This window comes from Pavona decussata, unplaced genomic scaffold (assembly GCF_977016875.1).
Source record: "Pavona decussata unplaced genomic scaffold, jaPavDecu1.1 SCAFFOLD_16, whole genome shotgun sequence".
In the NCBI taxonomy this organism is placed as follows: Eukaryota; Metazoa; Cnidaria; class Anthozoa; order Scleractinia; family Agariciidae; genus Pavona; species Pavona decussata.
The window spans coordinates 233603-256218 of NW_028145439.1; the positions used below are offsets into that span (position 1 = coordinate 233603).

Sequence of the window (22616 nt, forward strand, 5' to 3'; positions counted from 1 at the left end):
CACCACAAGCGGGCCTTGCCCCTATCATCACGGTCATAGAATAGCTTACAAAGTTTTATACACTCTGGCCTTTGCTTGTAACCGGGTGTTCACCGGAAACAAGGATCAATCAATAGATGTCTGGCACAGCGAGTCTACCTTTGAACCTTTTGTCGACAGGTATTAGCAACCCCTCCCTCGATTAAAAATATAAAGGCAAGAAAGAATCAACTGCAGTTTTTTCCTAGAGACCACAGCCAAGGGTCCCTTGAGTTGACTATATATTCTTGGTGATAACTCTTATCGGAGTAAGGTGGGTTAATATTTTGATAGAATTTCATTTCTGAGTATAAAGTTAAGAGGATTTTTTTGGAGAGCCTCGATTGCTGGCAGCAGTTAAAGTCGCTCATAATATGTGGTATATCTTGGACCAAGCTAGAAATTAGTCCACATTTTTAATAGCCTGCGAACGCAGACGTATTTCCGGAAATACGTCTGCGTTCGCAGGCTACATTTTTAGGTACCTTGTGTTTAGCATGTGTTTAGATATTATGTAGAGTGGGTAAAGAGTACCGTAACTGCATGATCAGTTTATATGCGTTTTATGCCAAAACACCGTTCTGAAATGTTGGTTTATTAAACCGGAAACCCTCAGATCGTAGTACCAGCACAACACTAAATACAAGTGAAAGCACGACTTCTTAAACCTATCGCACGTGCTCTAGATTATCACGTGTCATGTCGGCTGACACACAAATCTCATTGCTAGACGTTAGGGAACAGAGAGTGCTTTGAAAACTGGATTGGTTGGAGACTCGAAATTCGTACTTAAGCGCTCTAAATAGTACAAGGAGCGTGTAGCATAGTCACCCAAATACAAACGCTTTTAAAACTTTTTCTCGTCACACCACACTACACTGGGACCATAAAGACTATAAGAGACGCCTCTTGTGACCAGTTACCCCTGCACGAGGGTCTGGATGGGGTTTAGTGTTAAGTGTTATTTGGCGTTTTTTTTTTTTAATGTTTAGTGTTAAAATTTGTAAAATTTTAATGTTTAGCGTTTTAAAAAAGTTAACTGTTAAGTGTTAAAAAGTATTAGAACAGTGATTTCACGCATTAAAGATCAATAAAAGTTTCATAGAGAATGCAATAATGTTAGAAAAAATGGACTAAGGTTCTTCAAACTTAGCTCTTATGATAAAGGCGTGCAAAACTAGAAACAAAAAGAGAAGAGCCTGCGCACAACTGACCGAACTGGTCAATATGCATACTTTGTACTTATGCGCATAAGTTCTTCAGACATTTTGTGTAAAAAGGAATGAAGATAGGCCTGCGCGACCCCCACTTGCGTGTTTTTGGCCATGTTCAGTCACAGTTTTGATCTGACGAGTATGTCTTTTAGGGAACGCCCTCTCTTGCATGAGATTAGTGGCGGTTCCTCAAAAATCTCTCTGAGCTTTGGTTGTTGCTCTATTAAATGCCATTTGCTCATAAGGATTTCCTTTAAGTTTGGCACTGATGGATTATATTGTGTTACAAACGGCAAGATTCTTTTATTTTCTTTATTCTTTTGTTGGGGGGCTTGTGATCTATCTTGAAAATGTACTTGCATGTGCGAGGGTTTTTTTTTTTTTTTTTTTTTTGATAAACCCTTTAGGGTAACCTGTCTCTGTAAGGTGCGTTTTAAAAGTCTTAATTTTCTCTTCAAATAATGTTTTAGAAGAGTTTGTCCTTAGAAGTCGTAAAGCCTCTCCTTTCACAAATCCCCTTTTGACACCGGGTGGGTGACAGGACGAGAAATGTGTATATTAAAATGTCTTCGTTGGCTTGAAGTGGGTTCGCATATCAACTACTGATTTTGTTTCGAAAAATACGCCTTTGTAGATAATGGTGTCCAAGAAAGCTTTTTCAGTATCTGAAACTTCAGCCGTGAATTTGATTGTAGGGTGGTGTTTGTTTGCTTGTTCAACGAACTGTGTAATTTCTCCTCAGTTTGTGTTCCAGGAGGGAGAATATGTCGTCTATGTAGCGTTTCCAAACGAGCGGTTTGATTGTGCTTTGGCTCATGATTTCTGTTTCAACTCTGCCCATGAAAATATTGGTAAAGGCGACTGCCATCTTTGTCCCCATGGCGGTTCCATGTGTTTGGAGATAATTCTTTCCATTAAACTGGAATGAATTTTCTTGTAAAATAAGCCTGAGCGCTTCTTTAAGTAGTGGAGTAGGGATAGGAGGTTTATTTTTATAGAATGCATCCTCCTCCTGTGGTATGTTTGTATATAAGCTCGTTACGTCCATTGAAACAAGAAAAATCCCCTTTAGGACTTTCGTTCTCTCTATGAAGTTAATGAAGTCAGTTGTGTCTTTCAGATATGATCTCTGCTGTTTTGCTATAGGCTGAAGAGTTCTATCAACAAATGATAATAGTTTCTCTGTTGGGCCAACTCATCCTGATATTATGGGTCTTCCGACTGGTGTCGGTTTGTGAATTTTAGTAAGTCTGTAGAAGACGCGGGTTTGATCTTTCACAAAGCCATTTTTTTAGTTGTTTCGTCTATGTGGTTTTTGTGGTAGAGTTCATTAACTAGTTGTATAACTCTGCGGTTTGTCTCCTCTACCATTGGTTCTTCAAGTGGTCTGTAGTGTTCTTTGTTATCTAGTTGAATTTGACCTTCTTTGATTTTGTCTTGTATGCTAAATACAACAGTGGTCGTCCCTTTATCTGCCTTTTTGAGGTTGATCTCTTTGTCGTGCTTTAAGGCCTTGAATGCCTTTTGTTCAGCTGCTGGAAGATTATGTTTTGGCTTTGTGGGTTTGATTTCTGCAAGTTGTATTTTAACCTCTTCTAAACAACTCTCTAGGGCAACTGACCGCTGTATTGGTGATTTCCACGTAGATTTGACGTGGAACGGATGCGGTTCTTTATCCTGCCCGTGAAAAATATATCTTAGTCTCATTCTTCTTGCGAAATTCTCAAAGTCACGCAAGAGTTGCAGTTGCATTTGTTTTTCGTTAGTCACGGCTGTAGGGATTAAAAAAAATTTGAAATGAAAGATTGCAAAAGTGTAATAACGACAGAGGAAAATTTTCATTGTCGAGCATAATGTACCCTTCTGCTGAGAAAAAAGTCTCCCATGATTTTCCATGATAGAAACATAAACAATGAGCAAACACAAAATTGTTATGAAAATGTCTGTAAATTAATTGTAGATATTATTCCATATCGAATGTCCATGTTTGTCTTAATTGGTATCTTTCGCTTTTTTAAGCCATTTCCGCTTACATTTGTATCAAATTTAGTGTTACAGTGAATTTTTTAGTGCTAGATGTTAAACAGCCGAAAATTTAACTGTTTGATGTCATAGAAGGAAAAATTTTAGTGTTTAGTGTTTTCGAGACACCCCCATCCAGACCCTCCTGCACCGCTACTACCCTTATAACTACAAAGATAACTAGGTTAAGAGCTCCTGTTTTTCACTTCATTTTATTCACAGTCCGTTCTGTGTAACCTATATGTTACTGACGTGCATGTATATGCTCCTCATAGTCTGCATCATAGAAGTATCACGTGCACTCTTTTTGGCCGTTAGGGTTTTTGGTGTAACGAGACATCACGTGCTCTGCATGTTCACGTGGTCGTTTCATGTTAGGGCAATTGTACTTGACCAGTGTCTATTTATTAATGTTGAAAAGAATTTGTATCGCGCACAAACACCTCAAAAAATACGTTTAAATTGAAAATCGAAGCACTCCAACCTTGACTGAATAAGAATTAATTCGAAGTCATACCGCGGATTTTGAAAGAGAAGCATGCTAAGGTCGAAAAAGCAACATTGACCAAGAAAGGAAGCATCGAGGCACCCAAAACTAAATCAACCTAAATCTGGAAAATGAAGCACAAGGGAACTTGGAAAGGAAAAAAACTCGAAAACGAATCATCGGCAATGTTAAAAAATCAAAGAAAAGAGCACGCGATCATTAAATAAAAAAAAAGGAACAACTCAGACTAACAAAATTCGTAAACTTTAAAACGAACTATCGGACACGGATCCAGATGTCAGCGTTCAACTAAAATACCCAAGTATCAATACCTAAAACTACTCAAGTAAATTTAGACACGAAAGTCAGGGTCCGGGTTTATCCTCTAAGGCCTTCATACTAATATCGTGACTCGGTGAGGCCAGAAAATGCTGGAAAACGTTCGACCAAAAGTCGGAACAGTTTATTCTGATAGTAATTTACCTTTACTAGTACGAGACAGGTACGAACTGCAAAAATAAAAGTTCGGTGCTTAGAAATTATTAAATTTTTCGTTAGTTCTAAAAATAAATAATGTTTTGTACTTGAACACAGTGTCTAAAACCATCATTGATGTTTTCGTACCAACCGGTTGGCTCAGTTGCAATTGGTAGAGCACCGGGCTCCCATGCGGGAGGTCGCGGGTTCAAACCCCGGCCGGACCAACACTCAGGGTCTTTAAATTAAGTGAGGAGAAAAAGTGCTGCCTTTGTAATGCCCATGGCATCTGCAAATGGCTAGACTTTCTAGTCTTCTCGGATAAGGACGATAAATCGTCCGTCCCGTCTCACAACCCTTCATGATTACTTTGTGGGACGTTAAAGAACCCACACACTGTTTGCAAGAGTAGGGGACGTAGTTCGCGGTGTTGTGGTCTGGCCCCCTATCTTCCACATTCATGCTTGGGTTGAGTGGGTGGATGGGTGAGATCTAATATGGACCGATAACGGCTGCCAGAGGCGCTTTCACATGTTGACGTCCGATCTCACCCCATCGAATTGTAAACCGCCATGAGACTTGGTGATATGTGCGGTATATAATAATAAAGTTATTTAAAAGTTATAATGAAGTAAAGAGAAAAAGATATAAAGAAATAAGAAATAAAGATATAATAACATAATAAAGTTATAAAAAAGTTATTTAATAAAGTTATTTAAAAGTTACCAAGCGTGAGAATTTTGGAAGTGATATTCTTGACAGTATAAAGGTTATGTGAGCCAGGTGGGAGCCTCCAGGAAGTAATAAAAAGTGTTCCCACTTTGCTCTAAAGATTTTAATTTTAATTGAGCAACGTGACAACAGATGACCTCCTTAACCCTTTCAATTTCTATAATTTATTACAATTAAGCCGATGCTAGAGGTTTTTTTTTAAGTTATGTAAAATGTTAACAAACCTAGACAACATCCAACACAATACACACACACACTAAATTTTTCAAGACAGGAATTTAGGACCAGGCCTTAATTCACCTGTGTGCATTTAATCTGATCTGATATTAGTTATTAGTTATCTGATCTGATATTAGTATGTGTTCAACAACCCGAATAAACCAATGAACGTTCCATTTTCGAGTCTCAGACGCTTCGTTTTCGAACTTTTGATGTTCCTTTTCAAATTTTTAGTGCTTTTATTTTCGATCGTTAGCTGGTAATGAAGAAACTTGTTTATCCCGCTACTGTGTAAATTCCGCTCATTCCCGTTGTGACGATTTGTTAAGTGCGAGAGATATTGAGGTAAGTACAAATAATTTCGAAAGCTTGTTGTGTTGAATGTTTTGTATATATCACCTTAGCGTTGGCATTTGCGTATGTAGAGAGTAAAGAAAATGTTTATTTTACTTTGCGTTGACTGACGAACATGCAAATTTTGCTCGCGCTCCGAAATTAAGAACTGAAGACAAGATCTGGAGTACGAGAAATCTTTCTGTAACGCCAAAACTCTGATGCCAGTGAAATACATTGACTTAAATGACAGAACGAGGACATAGTGTGTTCAGTAGCCTGTATTCTAGGCGCTCTTAAGACTGAAATTGAATAAGAGTGTGATCTGACTTCAGTTGAAATTGATTGTGCATGAGCTTTGGCTGCTGAAATTCGAGACACATACCGCAAATTGAAGCTGGAAATTGCATTTTTGTGCGGTAGTACGTCCACTTACAACCAAACAACCTAAAATGTTGTTTGTAACTCAACCTTTCTCTTTAGACTGGCAAACAATTTTAAAAGTTCGTTTTAATGCAAGCGCAGAAAGCAGGAAACTTTCCCCTACACGCTCGTCTTTTTGTTTCCCTTTTTCTCTTCTTTCTTCTTTTTAATTTGTCTTTTGGGTTTGTGGAGTTCATTACAATTATTGACCGTTAAAAAGAATGCTACAGATTTTAAGGATACATGCGCGCGCGCATTTGCTTAACTCTTATATCTAAGGGCCTCTTCATTTGAGCCCGGTCGACCGGGCTGGCTTCGTTTCCGAGATCTGGCCTCTCCACTCTTTTCTTTACAAAAATTTCGATGTGTTCATATGAGAAGGCGGGCTGGCCCGGTTACCGAGGTCTCGGTTTTTGCGACCGAGATTGCGTGGCTTGTAAGGTCGCTGAAAAGTCGGAACGCGGTTCCACCGGCCTTTTTGGGGCCTTTTGGACATTTTTCATCTCGGTAAATTAACCGGGATTAAATTTCCCATATGAACAGCGAGCTACCGAGCCAGCCCGGTCACCGGGCTCATATGAAGAGGCATGCACTAAGAATGTATTTTCATCGATACCTGCATGTTGATAAAAGTTCATAACGCTTGTTTAAGCTTGTTCATATGTATGTATGTCTGTGTGTATTTTAAGCACATAGAGGTATTTGGTTGTTAGATCGAATTTTCCAAAATAAATAAATAAATAAATAAATAAATAAATAAATAAATAAATAAATAAAAACGTCGAGTAAAAATGCTTGGTTTTCGGGTCACAACTCACTTTGATTTTACCATTTAGGTGTGCATTCCAAGACCTTTTTCTCCCTCACTAGTTTATTTCCAAAAACGGCTCAAATCACCAAAACTAATGACGTCACAGCGGTACAACTGGCTGATGCCCAGGGAACGCAATTATTTGTCCTCGCCTAGTAGTTTCAGGGGTTAAGAATGTTTGTTATCCTTTTTAACTCGTGAATGTGTTTGCGCAATGAACGAGTTATCGCTGTGGGCTGAATGTCACTCGCTCGCTCGATAAGCTGTAAACTTTATATCAATTCAAAAAACAAGGGCGTAAAATCAACTCAACGAATAACTTAATCTTAATAGAAAACAGCTAGCAGAAGTGTTGTCGGCTAACTCTTTCCATTGACCGAAACTAAGGGGCAACTTTCCTTTCAGGAAGAATATTTTCCAAAAGTTCTACTTCGTTAACCTACCTCGCAGACGCTCTTTTGGTTTGTCTTGTTGGGGAGAAAAGATTGCGTGACGAGCCAATCTGCGAGAGAGGCTAATCTTCGATAGGCGGAACTGCTCGTTTCAGTGTGTGGTTAAAGAATGCGAGGGGAAATAATTAGAATTACAGCTATTGTTCGTTCTCAGATGACAAACAAAAGGAAATTGTCACACATTTCCTCAAAGAGCCCTCCGATTTCTATAGTTGTCTTACATTCCCGAGTGACATCCGACGTGAACACAGATGAATCGGCAATGAGTCTAAACAATAGCATGAATATATGAATACTTAACGACCCACGAAACGTGGGTACACACTTAAATCGACGTGAAGTTGTCATGCAAACATGAAAACTTTTAAAGGAGCTTACCCTAAAATCCGTGGAAACGACGTGACTGAAATAATATGAAATTCCACTGAGCGATAAATCTCCCTTCGGTGTCAAACCTAATAGATAAGATCAGGATGTAAACAAGGAACTTACATGCAGCCGAACACAACACTTCATGTACTTCTATCTCTGGCTGCAAAATATATATAAATATAAAAAAACCCTGTTCAAGGCTGTTCCGTGGATGAAAAGCTAAGGGTAAAATAGGGAACAAAAACCTAAGCTTCGCAATAAATTTCATTCGGGGTCCAGTGTGAGCGATAAGATCTACTCACAACAACAAATGTAAACACTTAAAAGTTTACTAATGCACATCAGTAAAAAATCAGCGCAACGCTTGACGTATTTCTATATTACGTTCATTTGGTAAGCCTAAAAAGCAACGTTAACAAGATTGAAAGCTTCTTCCGATGTTATAAAACGCTGAGAGGAGCCGTCGTTTGAACGTTAAAAGGAATATTACCATACTGAAAACAGCAAGATTTTAGTCACGTCTAGGCAAACAAAATTTCAAGTTTTATTCGGTAAGAACACGACGCAAGGAAAAAATAATTACGGAGGTTCTTGGAATAAAAACTGGACGCTTTTTTTAAGTCGATAGACAACCACGTAAAATCACCAAAGAACGTGTACGTCCACCTTTGCGTTGCATCGCGCACCGAAAGGAAACAGAGTGCGTGCGTAATTTAATTGTTTTACGTGTTAAGCAAATGACATTATGTACATAATGCATTCCGGCAATTTGGCATGGCGTCCACGAATCCTTGTAGCGGCCGTCGATAAAACCAGGAACATGGAACATTCCGGAACATCCCGGAACACGAAAAAAAAATTAAGATAAAAAAATAATAATAATGATAAATTGAACAAAAATAAAGGAAAACATGAAAAAAAAAGTGAGTATATTTACATAAAATGAAATTACATTGTATCCGAAAAAAATTCATATAAGAAGAATTACGGAGTAGATGGGAGGGTAGTATAAATGGAGTATGTACTTCAATGGTAGGTACTTCATGTATCCCTTATTATAATAGGGGATATATGAGGTACCTACGATAAATGGGGTGTTGTAACTGACCACACTGAATGAAGGCGCAAGTACTTTCCCGCCATTTGCAGCACGTGCTTATCGCCGGCTACGCCAGAATTGGATCAGTTCCGGCTCGGCTGACCAAAGAATCAATTTCCTGATGTTCAGAGTGGAGCTAAAAGTCGTTCGCGCAGTCTTTTTACCAAAACCCTCCCGGGTTCCCCGCCGTCTTCGCCTAGGGCCTCACGTTCCGTATTTGTACTCCTTTGTTAGTCGTTCGGGAGCTTGGACCCGTTTCTCGAACGAAAGCCACGAAAACTTCTCTTCCCTTCCAATGAGACCAAACCGAGAATCAACAGAATGCGGCAACCTCTATCATGTCACTGTCGTGTTAGGTTTTCTAAGCAGTCCGATCAGCCTTGAGAAATTTGAGTCATTTATATTTTTGGCTGATTAGATCTTTCACAGATCCTGCGTATACTTGCAGCATTTTCGTTGTGCGGTTCCTTGTAGATTGTTTGCTTTTACAAAGCTGTTCTCTATGCTTATAACTATTTTTCATATGAACAAAATTTCCTGTTAGGCCTGTTTGTTTTTAAGATAAAATCCACTGAAAATAGCCGGAACTGATCAGTTTCTGGCGTAGCGGACGATAAGCACGTGCTGCAAATGGCGGGAAAGTTCTTGCGCCTTCATCCAGTGTGGTCAGTTCAACACCCCATTTATACTACCGTCCCACCTCTCCACCTACTCCGTAATTCTTCTTATATGAATTTTTTTTCGGATACAATGTAATTTAATTTTATATAAATATACACACTTTTTTTCATTTTTTTCTTTATTTTTGTTTAATTTATTATTATTATTATTACTGATTTTTTTGTATCTTAATTTTTTTTCTTGTTCCGGGATGTTCCGGAATGTTCCGGAATGTTCCGGGATGTTCGGAATGTTCCGGAATATTCCATGTTCCTGGTTTTATCGACGGCCTCCTTGTAGCTTAGTTTTATGCGAGTACCGCTTTTAATATTGTTACCCGGCCAGTCACATCTGCAGTCACGAGTTGGCTCACAGGAGCCTTGATTTCATTTCTGTGTTTTTTTTGTTTGTTTGTCTTTACGAGAAATTCGCCTCATGTAAAACATACTTCATGTTCAAGGAAGTCACAATTTCAGTTTCAATGTTATTCAATGTTATTCGCGTAAAAAAAAATTAATAGCTGTTTCTAAATATGAATACTATGATTTTCCTTTTTCCTTGTCTCTTGCTCACACTACATATGCAAAACCACCTGATTAAAGTTGATTATGATTACGATGAAGCATCGAGTAGTGTAATATTAAAGTCTCAAAGACTTTAATTATCAGCTGTTTCATTTTCGAGTTGAGCGGCTGACTTTTCAGGTACTTCATTTTGTATTCGAATGTAATATGTGCTTTGTCAAACTGCAAAACAGACCGTATTTTTGCGTTGGTCCGTCATACGAACGCCCGCAGTCTACAAACGAAAGTCTGAAGCGAGTGATGCTCCCACGCGAGAATCCACGCATTTGACGCATCGTGCCTTCGGCCCTTTTTGTCAACCGCCTCGAATTTCAAGCGGTAAAAAGCAAGTGTTTCCAGTGTATTTCTGTTTCAGCTTTGCGTATTTCGGTTTCAAGATACGCGTCACCACTGATTTTTGTCTCCCTTCTGTTTTTAGTTCTTTTTTAGAATAATTTTTAAGGCGGAAGCTTTGAAAATAAATAAAATTATATATGATAAGTAAGGTCCGTCTAGTATTTGTGAACCTTATAGCCAAGTTATGACACACAATTAAGCTGCCGCTCACTATTCCTTTTATAGGATGCCGATTAATATGCAAGACTAGGATGTTTTGTTTCTCGAGTTTTCGGTGCTTCGTTTTCGAGCCATCGATAGGTGTTTCGTTTTTCCACTTTTAGTGACATCATTTGCCAACATTGGGTATTCCTTTTTTGATTTTAACGCGCTTTGTATTTCGAGCTCTCAATGTTTAGCGTCCGCAATAATAAAGTCCTCTTTTTCGCCACCGCTGTTAACATTCCGACGACTGCGCAAGGCGACGCTTTATCACAGTAAGTGGCGTCGTGGTAAGTTTCGATATTTGTTTTCTTGTATGCCCTTTATTTGTACCATTTGAATAGTAAATATAACTATAATTTCCATTTTATCGTTGCCGTCAAATAGCAACGCAGTTGTATCAAAATCGTACATGCGTTTTCTCTGCAGAGGGCTGAGCTGTTTGGTTGTCATTTCTCGAAATTGTTAGTTAGCTTCCTTAGTGATTACTTCCTTACTGATTACTCTATTATTGTAATTTGGTAGTTTTTAACTCCATTATTATATATCTTATTCTTTTAATCGGTCCTATCCTCGTAAAAGACTTTAATTACCAAATACTTGTATAAGAAAACGTTGAAATACGTAGAAATAGTATGAAACTACACAGTTTTTTGCGCCTTTCGTTAATTCGAAATTTAGAAATCTGAAGGTGAATATATATGCAATATAATTGTCAACTCTTACGCAACGAAACTCGTGGTGATGGAATGAAACAGATACTGTCAACTTAAAGGACCTTTGCTCAATCAATACGTAATTTCTTTTATTCAGTTCTTTTTGTACTGAATTTAATCTTTATGATTTTGAAAATTTCACCCAAGGCATGGCAGATTCTGGCAGTGCTTGCTCTATTGCGTGTGTTTTTCTCTGCAGGGAAAATCCCTTTTTTTCACTTATTATTTTCGACCTTTTGTTTGATCCTACAAGGAACAGAGCACGGATGTTCGCTTGGATGATGAACAGTGCTGTCTGACTAAATTAGTATATTCTTTCAATAATTAATTTTCACTTCATGTTTGTTGTACTCAAGTGCACTTGAAGTAGCTGAAAACACCACAGATGCAGTACATGTTTGGATGATAAAAAACAGCAAAAAAGCTTCAAACGTAGTAACGTAATTTATCCAAAACATCATGATAAATTTAAATGAAAGAAAGTTAATTACAGGCTCAACAGTTACCAACTTTTCAACTTGTTCGTTTTATCTTATAAGACAGCCTATTTTTTATAATAAAAAAATAACCTTATTTTTCCAAGTACCTCTTTGGATTTTGGTTTTTGGTTTAGAATTCTTGATAGTAATACTTGCAATAAAAATGGAATAAAGAGCTGCGACATCATTGGTCTGTGCTATAAGAGAATTGATTACTAATTACAACTCTTACATGACGCAATTTCCAATTAAATGTTCAACTATGCTTTACAAACTGAAAGTTGAAACAAATGATAAGAAACATGGAAGTATAACAATTTTTCAGCGCATTCTGAAAAAACTTACTTGAATAAAAATGTTTTCAGTTAAGTTATAAACATATCACAGGCTTGTCGTAGATCTTATGTTTAGTGGTAAGGAGTTCCATAACCTCGGTGCTGCGACCATGGAAGATGATCGGCAAGAGTCTTTGATTATTGGGCAGAAGGGAACCAATTTGAACACCCAGTGGGTAAATTCCAGTCATCAGTCGGGGTTATCAGTCGGCGTGCGTTTTATGGAGGTCAGGGGGTCTGCTAAAAAACAATATTTTCGACAAAGATTTCAAAATAAGGCAATTTAGGGAAGTAAGAGAGGGCTTTGAAACTTGATTTGTTCGAGATTCGAAATTCATACTGGAGTACTCTAAATAGTGCAAGGAGCGTGTAGACTAGTCTTCCAAGTGCAAGCACTTCAAAACTTTTATTTTTGGCGACGCCTGTTGCCGCCAGCCGGTCACCCAGCACCACTAAACGTCACCCACGTGATACCATTAGAGAAGAGTTCACTAGGTTAAGACTTGTTTTTATTCGCCAATCTATTTCATGTAAATTATATGTTATTGACGCATGTGCTTGTCATAGCCGGCCTTCCTTGAGTATCACGTGCAGTTTATTTAACCATTATAGTGTTCTGCGTATTGGGAGATTAGGTGCTCTGATTGTTATCATGTGATCGTCTCATGGTAATTCAATCCTGCTTGACAGAATTTGACCTAAATCAGGAAAATGAAGCACAGCAAACTTGAAAAGGAAAAAGTCGTAAACGAATTCATCAGCTATTAAAAAAAAAAATCAAAGAAAACAGCACTCGACAATCAAAAACGATCCACTCAGACTTGAAAACAAAGCCCAAAGCTCGAGATCAAAATCGCCTCGAAGTATTGGTCAGTGCCTGCCATTCACAGATCAAAATGTCATTATGGACTACAATACCCAATCATTACCCAAAGCTGATTTTCATAAGCACTAAATGACTGGCCCGTGGGGAAACAGTGAGTTTCGTTTCCCCGAGAACCTCAATGTTCCCCGAGGCGAAGCTGAGAACAAATTATATACAAATTATTTTCTTGACGCGGGCTGGCACACAAATTTGCCGCGGTTTCAAGGTTTTGTTCGCCCTAGGAAGTTAGTGCGTCTTGACCCATGGCACGTGACACGTTCTCCTCCAATCGGAAAACGTATTTAAGTTAGGAGGCATAACAATCTGATTTGATATTCAACAGTCCGCATTCCAAATGAACGTTTCCTTTTCGCGTCTCAACTGCTTTGTTTTCGAGATTTTGATGTTCGTTTTCAAATTTTAAGTGCTTTTGTTTTCGGTCGTTAGCTGTTATCAAAAAAGTGCGTTTTCCCCGCTACTGTGTGGATTCCGGTCATTCCCGATCGACCCGACTGGCCTATGGTGATGATTTGTGAAGTGTAAGAGGCATTGTGGTAAGTAGTGTTGAAAGATTTTTGTACATACCACCTTAGCGTTGACCTTAGCGTATATATAGAGCAAAAAAATAAGTTTATCTCTTGTTGTCTGAAACTCAAATTTTACATGCACTGCCAAATCAAAAACTGAACGATGACATGGAATGCAATAAATCGTTCTATAACGAAATTCGAATGGCGTTAGAATACAATTTTGATGATAGAAATAGGAAATAGTTTGTTGAAAAGTATGTAATCCCTAAGCTTTTAATCCGGTAAAAAAGACTATAAAAGAGTACATTTTTGCTGCGCTTTCGGCTAAAATTGAACCAGAGTGTGATTTGACTTTTCAATTGATTCTTCATGTTCATGGCAAACAATTTTTGATTGTCATATTTTTTCGGAAAATTGAAAATCCTTTATTTTAAATTAAGAAAAATTACTTTTCTTTCTGTAACTTTTATTTTTTTTAGCCCATATTAGTGTTCTTTTATAGGTGATGATTACTTTTCGTTCAATTTCGGCGCTTTCCTGAAGTTTCGGGGAAATCCAGAAATCCAAGATGCGGATCCAACAGGGCATCCATTTGACAATCTTGATGTTATTACAACGTAATGTGACGTCATCAATTCTCTTTGCGGACCTCAAAGGACACATCTCACCGTCACAGCTTTATGGCTTTTATACTTGCGAAGTTATAGAGAGGAGGCGAATCACCCTACCCCCCCTCCCCCCCACAAGACAAAAAGAAGCAAATATGTAATTATCCATGAAGAAAAGGAATTAGAGTTAATTGTTTTCAACAGTTCAATGGTAATATTTTGCTCTGTCTAATTTTTCATATTGAACAATTATTTTTTGCTTTTGACCAAGGTTGATTATTGCATTCGAATGGTTTAAGACCTTTGGACAACAATTTGCTTAGAATATCGTAGGCACTCGTGTGGAACATCCTCCTTTTAACGCACGTTTCTGTCAATAAATGTCGGCTTTTCTCTTCCGAACGCCGAAACGTGATATGATCGTTTAAAAGTTGTGAATAACGTACTGTGCTAGATCCCCTCCAAGTCCCCTGTGAAATTGATCAATCCATCAAATCATTTTATCAGAAACGAAATACTGTATACGTCAGAATTGTGTTGAATTTTGTGACCGAGGGGAACGAATAAGATCAGCTGCTTTTGCTTTCCTGTCACTGTCGACTTACAGCCCCATTTCTCTTGAGGGCTATCTCCCTGATATGTTAGTACCAGCAACAATGATTTTCACTCTTTGTGTTTTGAGCCTTATCCTTTGTTGGTTTCCTTTGCATGTTTATTAGTGTGGATTTCTAGATAGTTTCAGCTAGTTTTGTTTGAATTCATCTTTGCATGAGACAGTTGCTGGTACGTTTGCATCGATCTGATATATGAAACACCACCCCAAGCTGTTCTTATGAAAATACTCCCCATGGAAAATGAGGCATTGTGAAACCAATTTACTGGAAAGCTGGTGTTAGGAATGTTTCCACAAATACTGATGGTTTGCTACCTCCGGAACAAAGGATACAAATAATCATGGATCATACCAAATTTAGAGTCAAGAAGGGAGAAATGCCTCGTTATTTTGGTAATCACACGCCTGGTAGCCTGCAAATTTCGGATCTCGATTCGGACGATTGTATAAAATGTTTAATAAGCAGCTGACAGTCTGCGCACTGAAGTCCAATTATTTTCTACCCTAGCCTGATCTGTTCGAGTCCTACCCTTTTAGCCTAACACATCTGCATATAAGCACAACTGTCCATTCAACTGGTTTACCCCATAGCCTGGCTAGTTTCAAATTAGTTTCTTTAAGACTCTACTCTCTAAAACATAACAATATATTGGGCTTATCAGTACAAAACTGTTTTCAGTCACGACTTCAACTATAGGCTAACAAATAAAGGATCCAGTTCTATGGTCTCTAATTCAAAAAGTTCAGAAAAGTTTAAAATAAAATGGATAAGATGGATGAGCTAAGCTTGCCTTTCATCAGTTCAGTCTGAAGTTTACGCAATCTGCTCTCACACATCGCATGGCATACCAATTTGAAGAAGTTCGAATTAATTTGAAAAAACACCCCGTTAATTCCCAAATTTAAACCCTTTCTTTCATACCTATAGCTTCAAAATGCTATTAAAATGTTCATCTGACAAGATGGAAGTGTAAATTTTAAATTTTGAACCGTTCCGTTGTACTTATCCTATATTCTGCATCAACCCCATTGAATAAGCGTACACAACCATATACCATGTGTTGTTTCAGGCCGCAAATCGAAACCCTTTCTTTAGCACCTATAGCTTCATAATCATATAGAAATGTTCATCTTACAAGATGGAAGTGCAAATTTTGTACCTTTTCCCATTTTCTACATCAACCGATTGAACTTCATTGGCCGCCATGCGAGTTTTGAGCCTGAGCACCCTTCAGCGCTCTCGACCTAGTCTCGTTCCGCGTCAAAGCCAAGTGGCCAGGCGCCCCTTCATTTCTGCGCCCTTATAAAACTAACGTCGTTACTACCCACTCTTAGAAAACATGATTATCGCTCAACACTGGTTTACCAGTATAAAGAAAACCTTGACACTACTTTTGTTTTCTTTCTCAGGTTTTTAATTAAGACCACCATGGACAACACAGACAAAATCATGTGGATCTTTCTCGTTGGAATATTTCTTCTTAATACAAGTCGAGTTCTACAAGCTACTGAGTTGTGGCAGGAATGTCTGATTCTTCTAAGCAACACAGCCCAAGAGCGAGAGGTCCAATTAGCATACGCAAGCATATACGGTATGTTATTTCAGGCGTATCGTCTTCTTAACGATCACACAAGTGCAATAAACTGCGGTAGAAAACTTTTGGACTTTCTTAACGGCTTCAACTTAAAGGCAGAAGAGGGCAAACTAACCTATCAACTGGCAGAATTATATCAACTTCAGAGCAAATATAAAGAAGCAAAAGAGCTTTATAAGAAAGCACTGAGCATCATGATAGAAACAGGCGACAGGAAGGGAGAAGCTTTGTGTTATGGAAACCTGGGAACTGTGTATCATTCCCTCGGTGAATATGTAAACGCTGAAGAAAATCTAAACAACGCACTTAGAATACAAAGAGTATTTGGCACTGACAAAAAAGGAGAGGCCGCGTGTTATGGAAACCTGGGAAGCGTCTCTCAATGTCTTGGTGAATATGGAAAAGCTGAAGAATACCAAATGAAAGCACTTGCAATAAGAAAAGAAATTGGCGACAGAGCAGGGGAAGCTGCATGTTATGGAAACTTGGGAACTGTGTATTATTCCCGTGGTGAATATGCAAAGGCTGAAGAATATCTAAGCAACGCACTTGCAATACAAAGAAAACTTGGCAACAAAAAAGGAGAGGCCGCGTGTTATGGAAACCTAGGGAGGGTCTCTGAATCTCTTGGGGAATATGGGAATGCTGACGAATACCAAAGGAAAGCACTTGCAATAACAAAAGAAATTGGCTACAGAGAAGGGGAAGCCGCATGTTATGGAAGCATGGGAACTTTGTTTCGTTCTCTTGGTGAATATGGAAAAGCTGAAGAAAACCAAAGGAAAGCACTTGCAATAAGAAAAGAAATTGGCGACAGAGCAGGGGAAGCTGCATGTTATGGAAACCTGGCAACTGTGTATCTTCCCCTCGGCGAAAATGCAAAGGCTGAAGAATATCTAAACAACGCACTTGCAATACAAAGACAACTTGGTAACAAACAAGAAGAGGCCGCGTGTTATGGAAACCTGGGAAGGGTCTCTGAATCTCTTGGTGAATATGGAAAAGCCGAAGAATACCAAAGGAAAGCACTTGCAATAAGAACAGAAATTGGCGACAGAGAAGGGGAAGCTGCCTGTTATGGAAACCTGGGAACTTTGTTTCGTTCTCTTGGTAAACATTCTGAGGCTAAACAGTGTCATGAGAAGGCAGTTGCCATAAGCAGAGAGATCAATGACATAAGTGCAGAGGCTACGTGGCACCTTCAACTTACACACGACAACATTTCAGAAGGAAATGTAGGTCCACAACATGAAATATTTTCGAATCTCTTTGCAAGCATTAACAAGTGCGAGAAAATGCGAAGTTTTCTCGGACGCAATGACCAATTTTAAGATATCGCTTATAGAAGACCGCAGTCATTCCTATCATTTACTCACCGCACTGCTTCTCTCTAGTGGAAATGTAAAAGATGCTGTTTGTGTTCTAGAACTTGCACGAGCCAGAGCTTTGGCAGACTTAATCTCAGTTCAGCATTATTCTCAACAACAATTATCAGTTAATCCGCCGTCCTGGGCTGCTATTGAAAGGATCTTGAAGAGAGAAAGTAACTGTAGCTGTCTATACATTTCATATCTTGATCAATTTATGTTTTTGGCGGTCCTTAAAGGAAACAAACCAATGCATTTTCGTAAAATAGACGTCAACGAATGTTTTGTTCAAAAGGGATTGAAGAGAAGTGCTGATCAGGTTTTTAGTCAGGAAAGCTGTAGAAGGTTTAATATCCTTTCACAAGAGCAGTGCGAAGATCGATCACTGTCATTTTTGAAAGCCAGCGACTCAACACGTGAACCAGCCGAGGAAGAAAGCTTGACAGTTTACCGCCCAGTAGAGGAGGAAGAAGAGGAAAACCTGCAACCCCTTCCCACCCTAGCCGAGCGTTACCAAATGATCATCGCTCCTGTGGCTGACTTTCTCGATCAACCTGAACTTGTGATTGTTCCTGATCGTGTGTTGTACAAAGTTCCATTTGCAGCTTTAATGGATGAAAGAGGAAATTACTTATCAGAGGCTTACAGGATCCGCATTGTTCCATCTTTGACGACTCTCGGGCTCATTCAGGACTGTCCAGCACATTATCACAGTCAGACCGGAGCACTGATAGTGGGCGATCCAGACGTTAGGGACGTGTATTACAAGGGATGCCTTGGGAATCTTTCCCGTTTACCATCTGCCACACAGGAAGCGGAGATGATCGGAAAACTGATCGGAGCTCAGCCCTTGTTAGGGAAGGAAGCAAGTAAGCAAGCGGTTCTTAAGAACATACACTCTGTAAGTCTGATTCATTTTGCTGCTCATGGTGATGCCGACAGAGGAGAAATTGCTCTTGCTCCCGAAAGCTCAATGAAGCCGGGGACTGCGACCGAGAAAGACTACCTCTTGACAATGGCTGACATTTCACGAGTTCAACTGCGTGCAAAACTTGTAGTACTCAGCTGCAGTTACAGCGCACGAGGACATGTTAAAGCGGAGGGAGTCGTTGGAATCGCTCGAGCTTTCTTAGGTTCCGGTGCACGCTCAGTGTTGGTGGCCCTGTGGGCCATACCAGACGAAGCAACAAAGAAACTGATGAGTCGTTTCTATGAGCACCTTGTTCGTGGGGAAAGTGCCAGTGAGTCTCTTCACCAGGCCATGAAGTGGATGAGAAGTAACGGCTATTCTGACGTTTGCGAATGGGCACCATTCATGCTGATTGGAGATAACGTGACGTTTGATTTTGGAAAGTAAAGGTTAGTTTTGCTATTGAATTATATTATTACGGATGCTGAATTAATTATTTACTTTATTCCAATATTTATTTATGATTTATTGTTATTTATTCCTTCAACGGAATTGGTTAACAAAAAAATTACGGTCAGTAGACATTCCTAATGATCCCTTTTAGAGTTGTGATAAAACCATTTTGTGCTTTGTAATGCGTGTGGGAGACCCGGGAAATAGTCTAGTTGTCGACTTTCGCGATCACGTGATTGTGCAGTAGTCTGTTGTAAGGCTGTAAGCTGGGTTCTACATATCGATGTGTATCGCAGAGAATTAGTATTGATTTTTATCAACCTGAAAGTCGACTAAATGGCATAGGCTCGTTCATTGAAGTTGTGCTGTTGTTATCAGACCAACTGTTCGTTTTGAAAACAATCTCAGTGATTGCTAATCGTTATGCCTCCCCCTTTTGTTAGTTATGTGCAAGGGAGTAGAATTATGCCCGATAAAGCAGATCACAAAACTGACCCTAAAATCTAATTTTTGTTTATCATTTGCAGGTGTCTCACCTTGGCAGAGGAATGCCTGTCTTAAAAATTGGAACTTTCTTTGGAAAGAAGGCGTCAGTACATTGAACAGTAAATTAACAAAAGTGAACGATCAATCACTTGGATTGAAGACATCTTATCAGATTCTTATCAGACTCTTATTACTTACAAAGTGATCTACATCAAAAGCTACTCACAAAGCAGCTTTAGCTTTGCTAGCATGAAATAGATAACTACTGGTCTCTTTAGATTCAAGAACAGACGTGTTTGCAATCACGTGAGGAGTTAAGGTAGAATTTAGAGTTATCAAAATTTGCAAAGTGGAAGTTATTCTTTCTGTATCTTACTAGGTATTAATAAGTTAGAGACAGTGCTTTTTCAAACTTTCACAAAACAAAAAAAACAAACAAAAGGAGATGCTAGTCCCCTTAGTTTAGTTGCTCCTTTTTCAATTCCCGACAGCTCGTCGTCAGTTGACTTTGTACTTTTATTTAAAATTTCGATCACGATTGAATTTGTAAATATGGAGTATTACAGTTTTCATTTTACAAAGAGGACAAATTGGTGTTGATTTTCAGTGTCACTGAGCACCTTCAAATACAGGAAGCACAAAAGTGTTTTGTATATATGTGTCAAGTTTGATTTGACGTTGTGATGCTCATTTGGAATTCCAACGTTGGTGCAGTCATCGTTAGACTAGAGTTAGCAGATCTCGACGCTCTGTTTTAAATTCTTTACTACGATTTGTTTCTGTAAATATCGAATATTGCAGTTTTTATTTCATAAAGGAGAAAAATAAGTGTAAATTTTGCATAGATGGTTCATTTTTTTCTAACTTTTTAACAGAATATATAGATGTCTCCCACCACTAACTATCAGAAACAGTGAGCACATAATCATTGTGTATATATGTCAAGTTGCTAAATAAATGCCATCTGGAAACAGAGAGACACCATATATTATTTCTTTATTATGCTGTTTCCTTGAGCTCTGTATTCCCTCTAAACGCCTCTTTAGTGCAAAATGAACGTCTCTCAAAAAGAAAAGACCGTCCTAAAAGGAAAAAAGAAAAGACAGTCCTAAAAGGAACGCAGGTGTTGACCATCAATAAAAAGTTTATAGTCGAAAAAAATTATTTATTTATTTTATTTGATTTTTTAGCTTACTTCTTTCACCCTCAAGAGCACTGATTCTGCTTTTAATGAATATTTTCAAAGGAATAACTGGCGGGCATTAAATTAAGTACAGCGCCATGCGCTACCGTTGCGCCATCACCAAGTTTTTTGATCTACCAGTGAGATTACAAGTTTGGAACGCCGGAATGGAAAAAAAAAGCCTTTCCGTTTGACACGGAAAGTTCCCAGAATTATTTTCAATCGAAAATTTTAGCAAAGTGGAAAGCGCTCCTGACCTCTTCAGTTCCATCGATCTCACTCAGGCCTCTCGCGGGAAATGAGCCGCCTCCGGTTTAGGGGGCTGTTTCTCCAAACTCCCGGTAACTTTTGGGGCCGTTAACTCTACGGGACACGTTTTCTGGACCTAAGTTGCGTTTCTCGAAGCTCCCGTAAACGTCCCAATAGTTAAAGGGCCCGATAAAAATCCGAAAGACTTAAGTCTTCAGTCTAGAGCTTCCAAGGAGATATTCGATTTGGAAACAAAGTGAATTTTAATCTTGCGAACTGAAATGCGAAAACTACGTTCGTCGAAAGAATTGCATTTCGAAGAAGGGTAGGCCATGAGAGAGCACATTGTCATGAAATAGTTTGAGAGTGTGGTTTTGTTGAAGGAACTTCACGTATTATGAATTTCTTAAAAAAACCGGCTGTACAAGCGTTAATATATGGCTTATTGTGATGATCTGTGAATGATTTTTTAGTAGTTGTTCCCTCTCTGCGGTTTGACAGTTTTTATTGATCATCAAGTTTCAGTGACGTGAACGCCATCGTCTAGTTCTCTCGGCGGGCTGGTACAAAAAGTAAAAGAAAGTAAATAACCTTTATTTACAGTGTTTATCACCCAAGTGCTAATGAGGCGGAGCATTAAACTTCACAAAGTAATGATTTAAATTGAAAATAACATAGTTAAAAATCTCAACTGGCAGGAGGCAGGCCAGCTGGGTATTTACAAGCACAGCCGAGGAGTTGAAATCGGGTTGGTTATTCAGAGTCCTTGAGATCAGTTCTAATTAAAAGCGTTACCTTACATGTACCTTGTGAGTGCGGTTTGCTTTTTTCTTTTCGACATTTGCCCACAAGTTTACAGGTAAGGTATCCTAGCAGTATCTAGGATGTTTGTCCCACGAACCTAGTTTAATGGCCTTAGCTCCCACGAGTCGCTTAAAGCTCAGTGGTACTGACATCCGAGCTAGTTATCCGAAGGTCTTAGGTTCGACTCCTGATAGGAGCACTCGGATTTCCTTTTTTCCTAATATGCCTGTGTCAGGCACGGCGCTGAATAATACATCATTCTCAAGTACATTTATATATCTGAGCTGATTTTCCAAAAGGTGGCCACAAAGTCAAATGAGCCACATTTAGCAGTTACCTATCCCCTGACACCCACCGATGGCTGTACTGCTTCTTCAGATACCCCAGAATATACTGGACTGTGATAGGCTACCTTAGATTGATCTTTCACCCTAAAAGAAACCGACGTGTTCCTTAGAGACCACATAAAGAAGTCTCTTTGACTGGAGAATGCCGGGCTGAAAAAATTCAGTCGGGGCAACATATAGAGAAACATATAGATAGATTATAAACCATTGTTAACTTGCACGTGCATGCGTATAAGTGCAGCAGCGATCATTGTTTGACTTGACAAAAACAGTAGAAGAGCGAGAAAACATTTTTTTGCTTTTTATTTTTCTTCCCTTTGCGAACGCGATTGTAATTTATTTTTATCACGGCAGATTTTGCTTGTCTTGTAAAAGAGAGAACAAAGATCTTTAAGAAGTCGGCTAAGCTTAATGATGATCCTGTGCAAAACCTGATTCGTTAGACGGTAAGAAAATCAAAAAGGAAAATCAACAGAGGTGAGATTTTAGGTAGCTCTTTTTATTAAGTAAAGTAAGCAGCGGGCCGGAACCGGGAACGTTTTTAGAATTCTTCTCTCTCTCCTTTACTTTGTTTTTGTTTCAGGTTTTTGTTTTTGGTTCAGTTTTTTATGCCGGGTGAAAGAGAGGGGCAGGTTA

The 22616-nt window shown here is 38.9% G+C and overlaps 2 protein-coding genes and 1 pseudogene across 4 annotated transcripts; 2 read left to right on the top strand and 1 right to left on the bottom strand.

Annotated features, from left to right (window-relative positions):
• Positions 1–952: 952 nt before the first annotated feature.
• Positions 953–3272, bottom strand: LOC146487143 (uncharacterized; annotated as a pseudogene).
• Positions 3273–5412: 2140 nt separating this feature from the next.
• LOC146487144 (uncharacterized) lies at positions 5413–17642 on the top strand. 3 transcript variants are annotated; one of them, XM_085085966.1, is made up of 2 exons: positions 5413–5514; positions 15997–17642. In XM_085085966.1, exon 2 carries the CDS (start codon positions 16016–16018, stop codon positions 17510–17512), a length of 1497 nt encoding a protein of 498 aa, XP_084942092.1. In that variant the 5' UTR covers positions 5413–5514; positions 15997–16015; the 3' UTR covers positions 17513–17642. The 3 variants fall into 3 exon arrangements, with proteins under 3 accessions (XP_084942092.1, XP_084942103.1, XP_084942098.1); XM_085085977.1 differs by having other exon boundaries at positions 5430–5518; positions 16010–17642; XM_085085972.1 differs by lacking the exon at positions 5413–5514 and adding an exon at positions 10635–10730.
• On the top strand, positions 17512–19812 carry LOC146487145 (tetratricopeptide repeat protein 28-like). Its single transcript, XM_085085998.1, has 2 exons — positions 17512–18907; positions 19439–19812. The coding sequence occupies exon 1, from the start codon at positions 17766–17768 to the stop codon at positions 18903–18905; it is 1140 nt and encodes a 379-aa protein (XP_084942124.1). The 5' UTR covers positions 17512–17765; the 3' UTR covers positions 18906–18907; positions 19439–19812.
• Positions 19813–22616: the final 2804 nt, after the last annotated feature.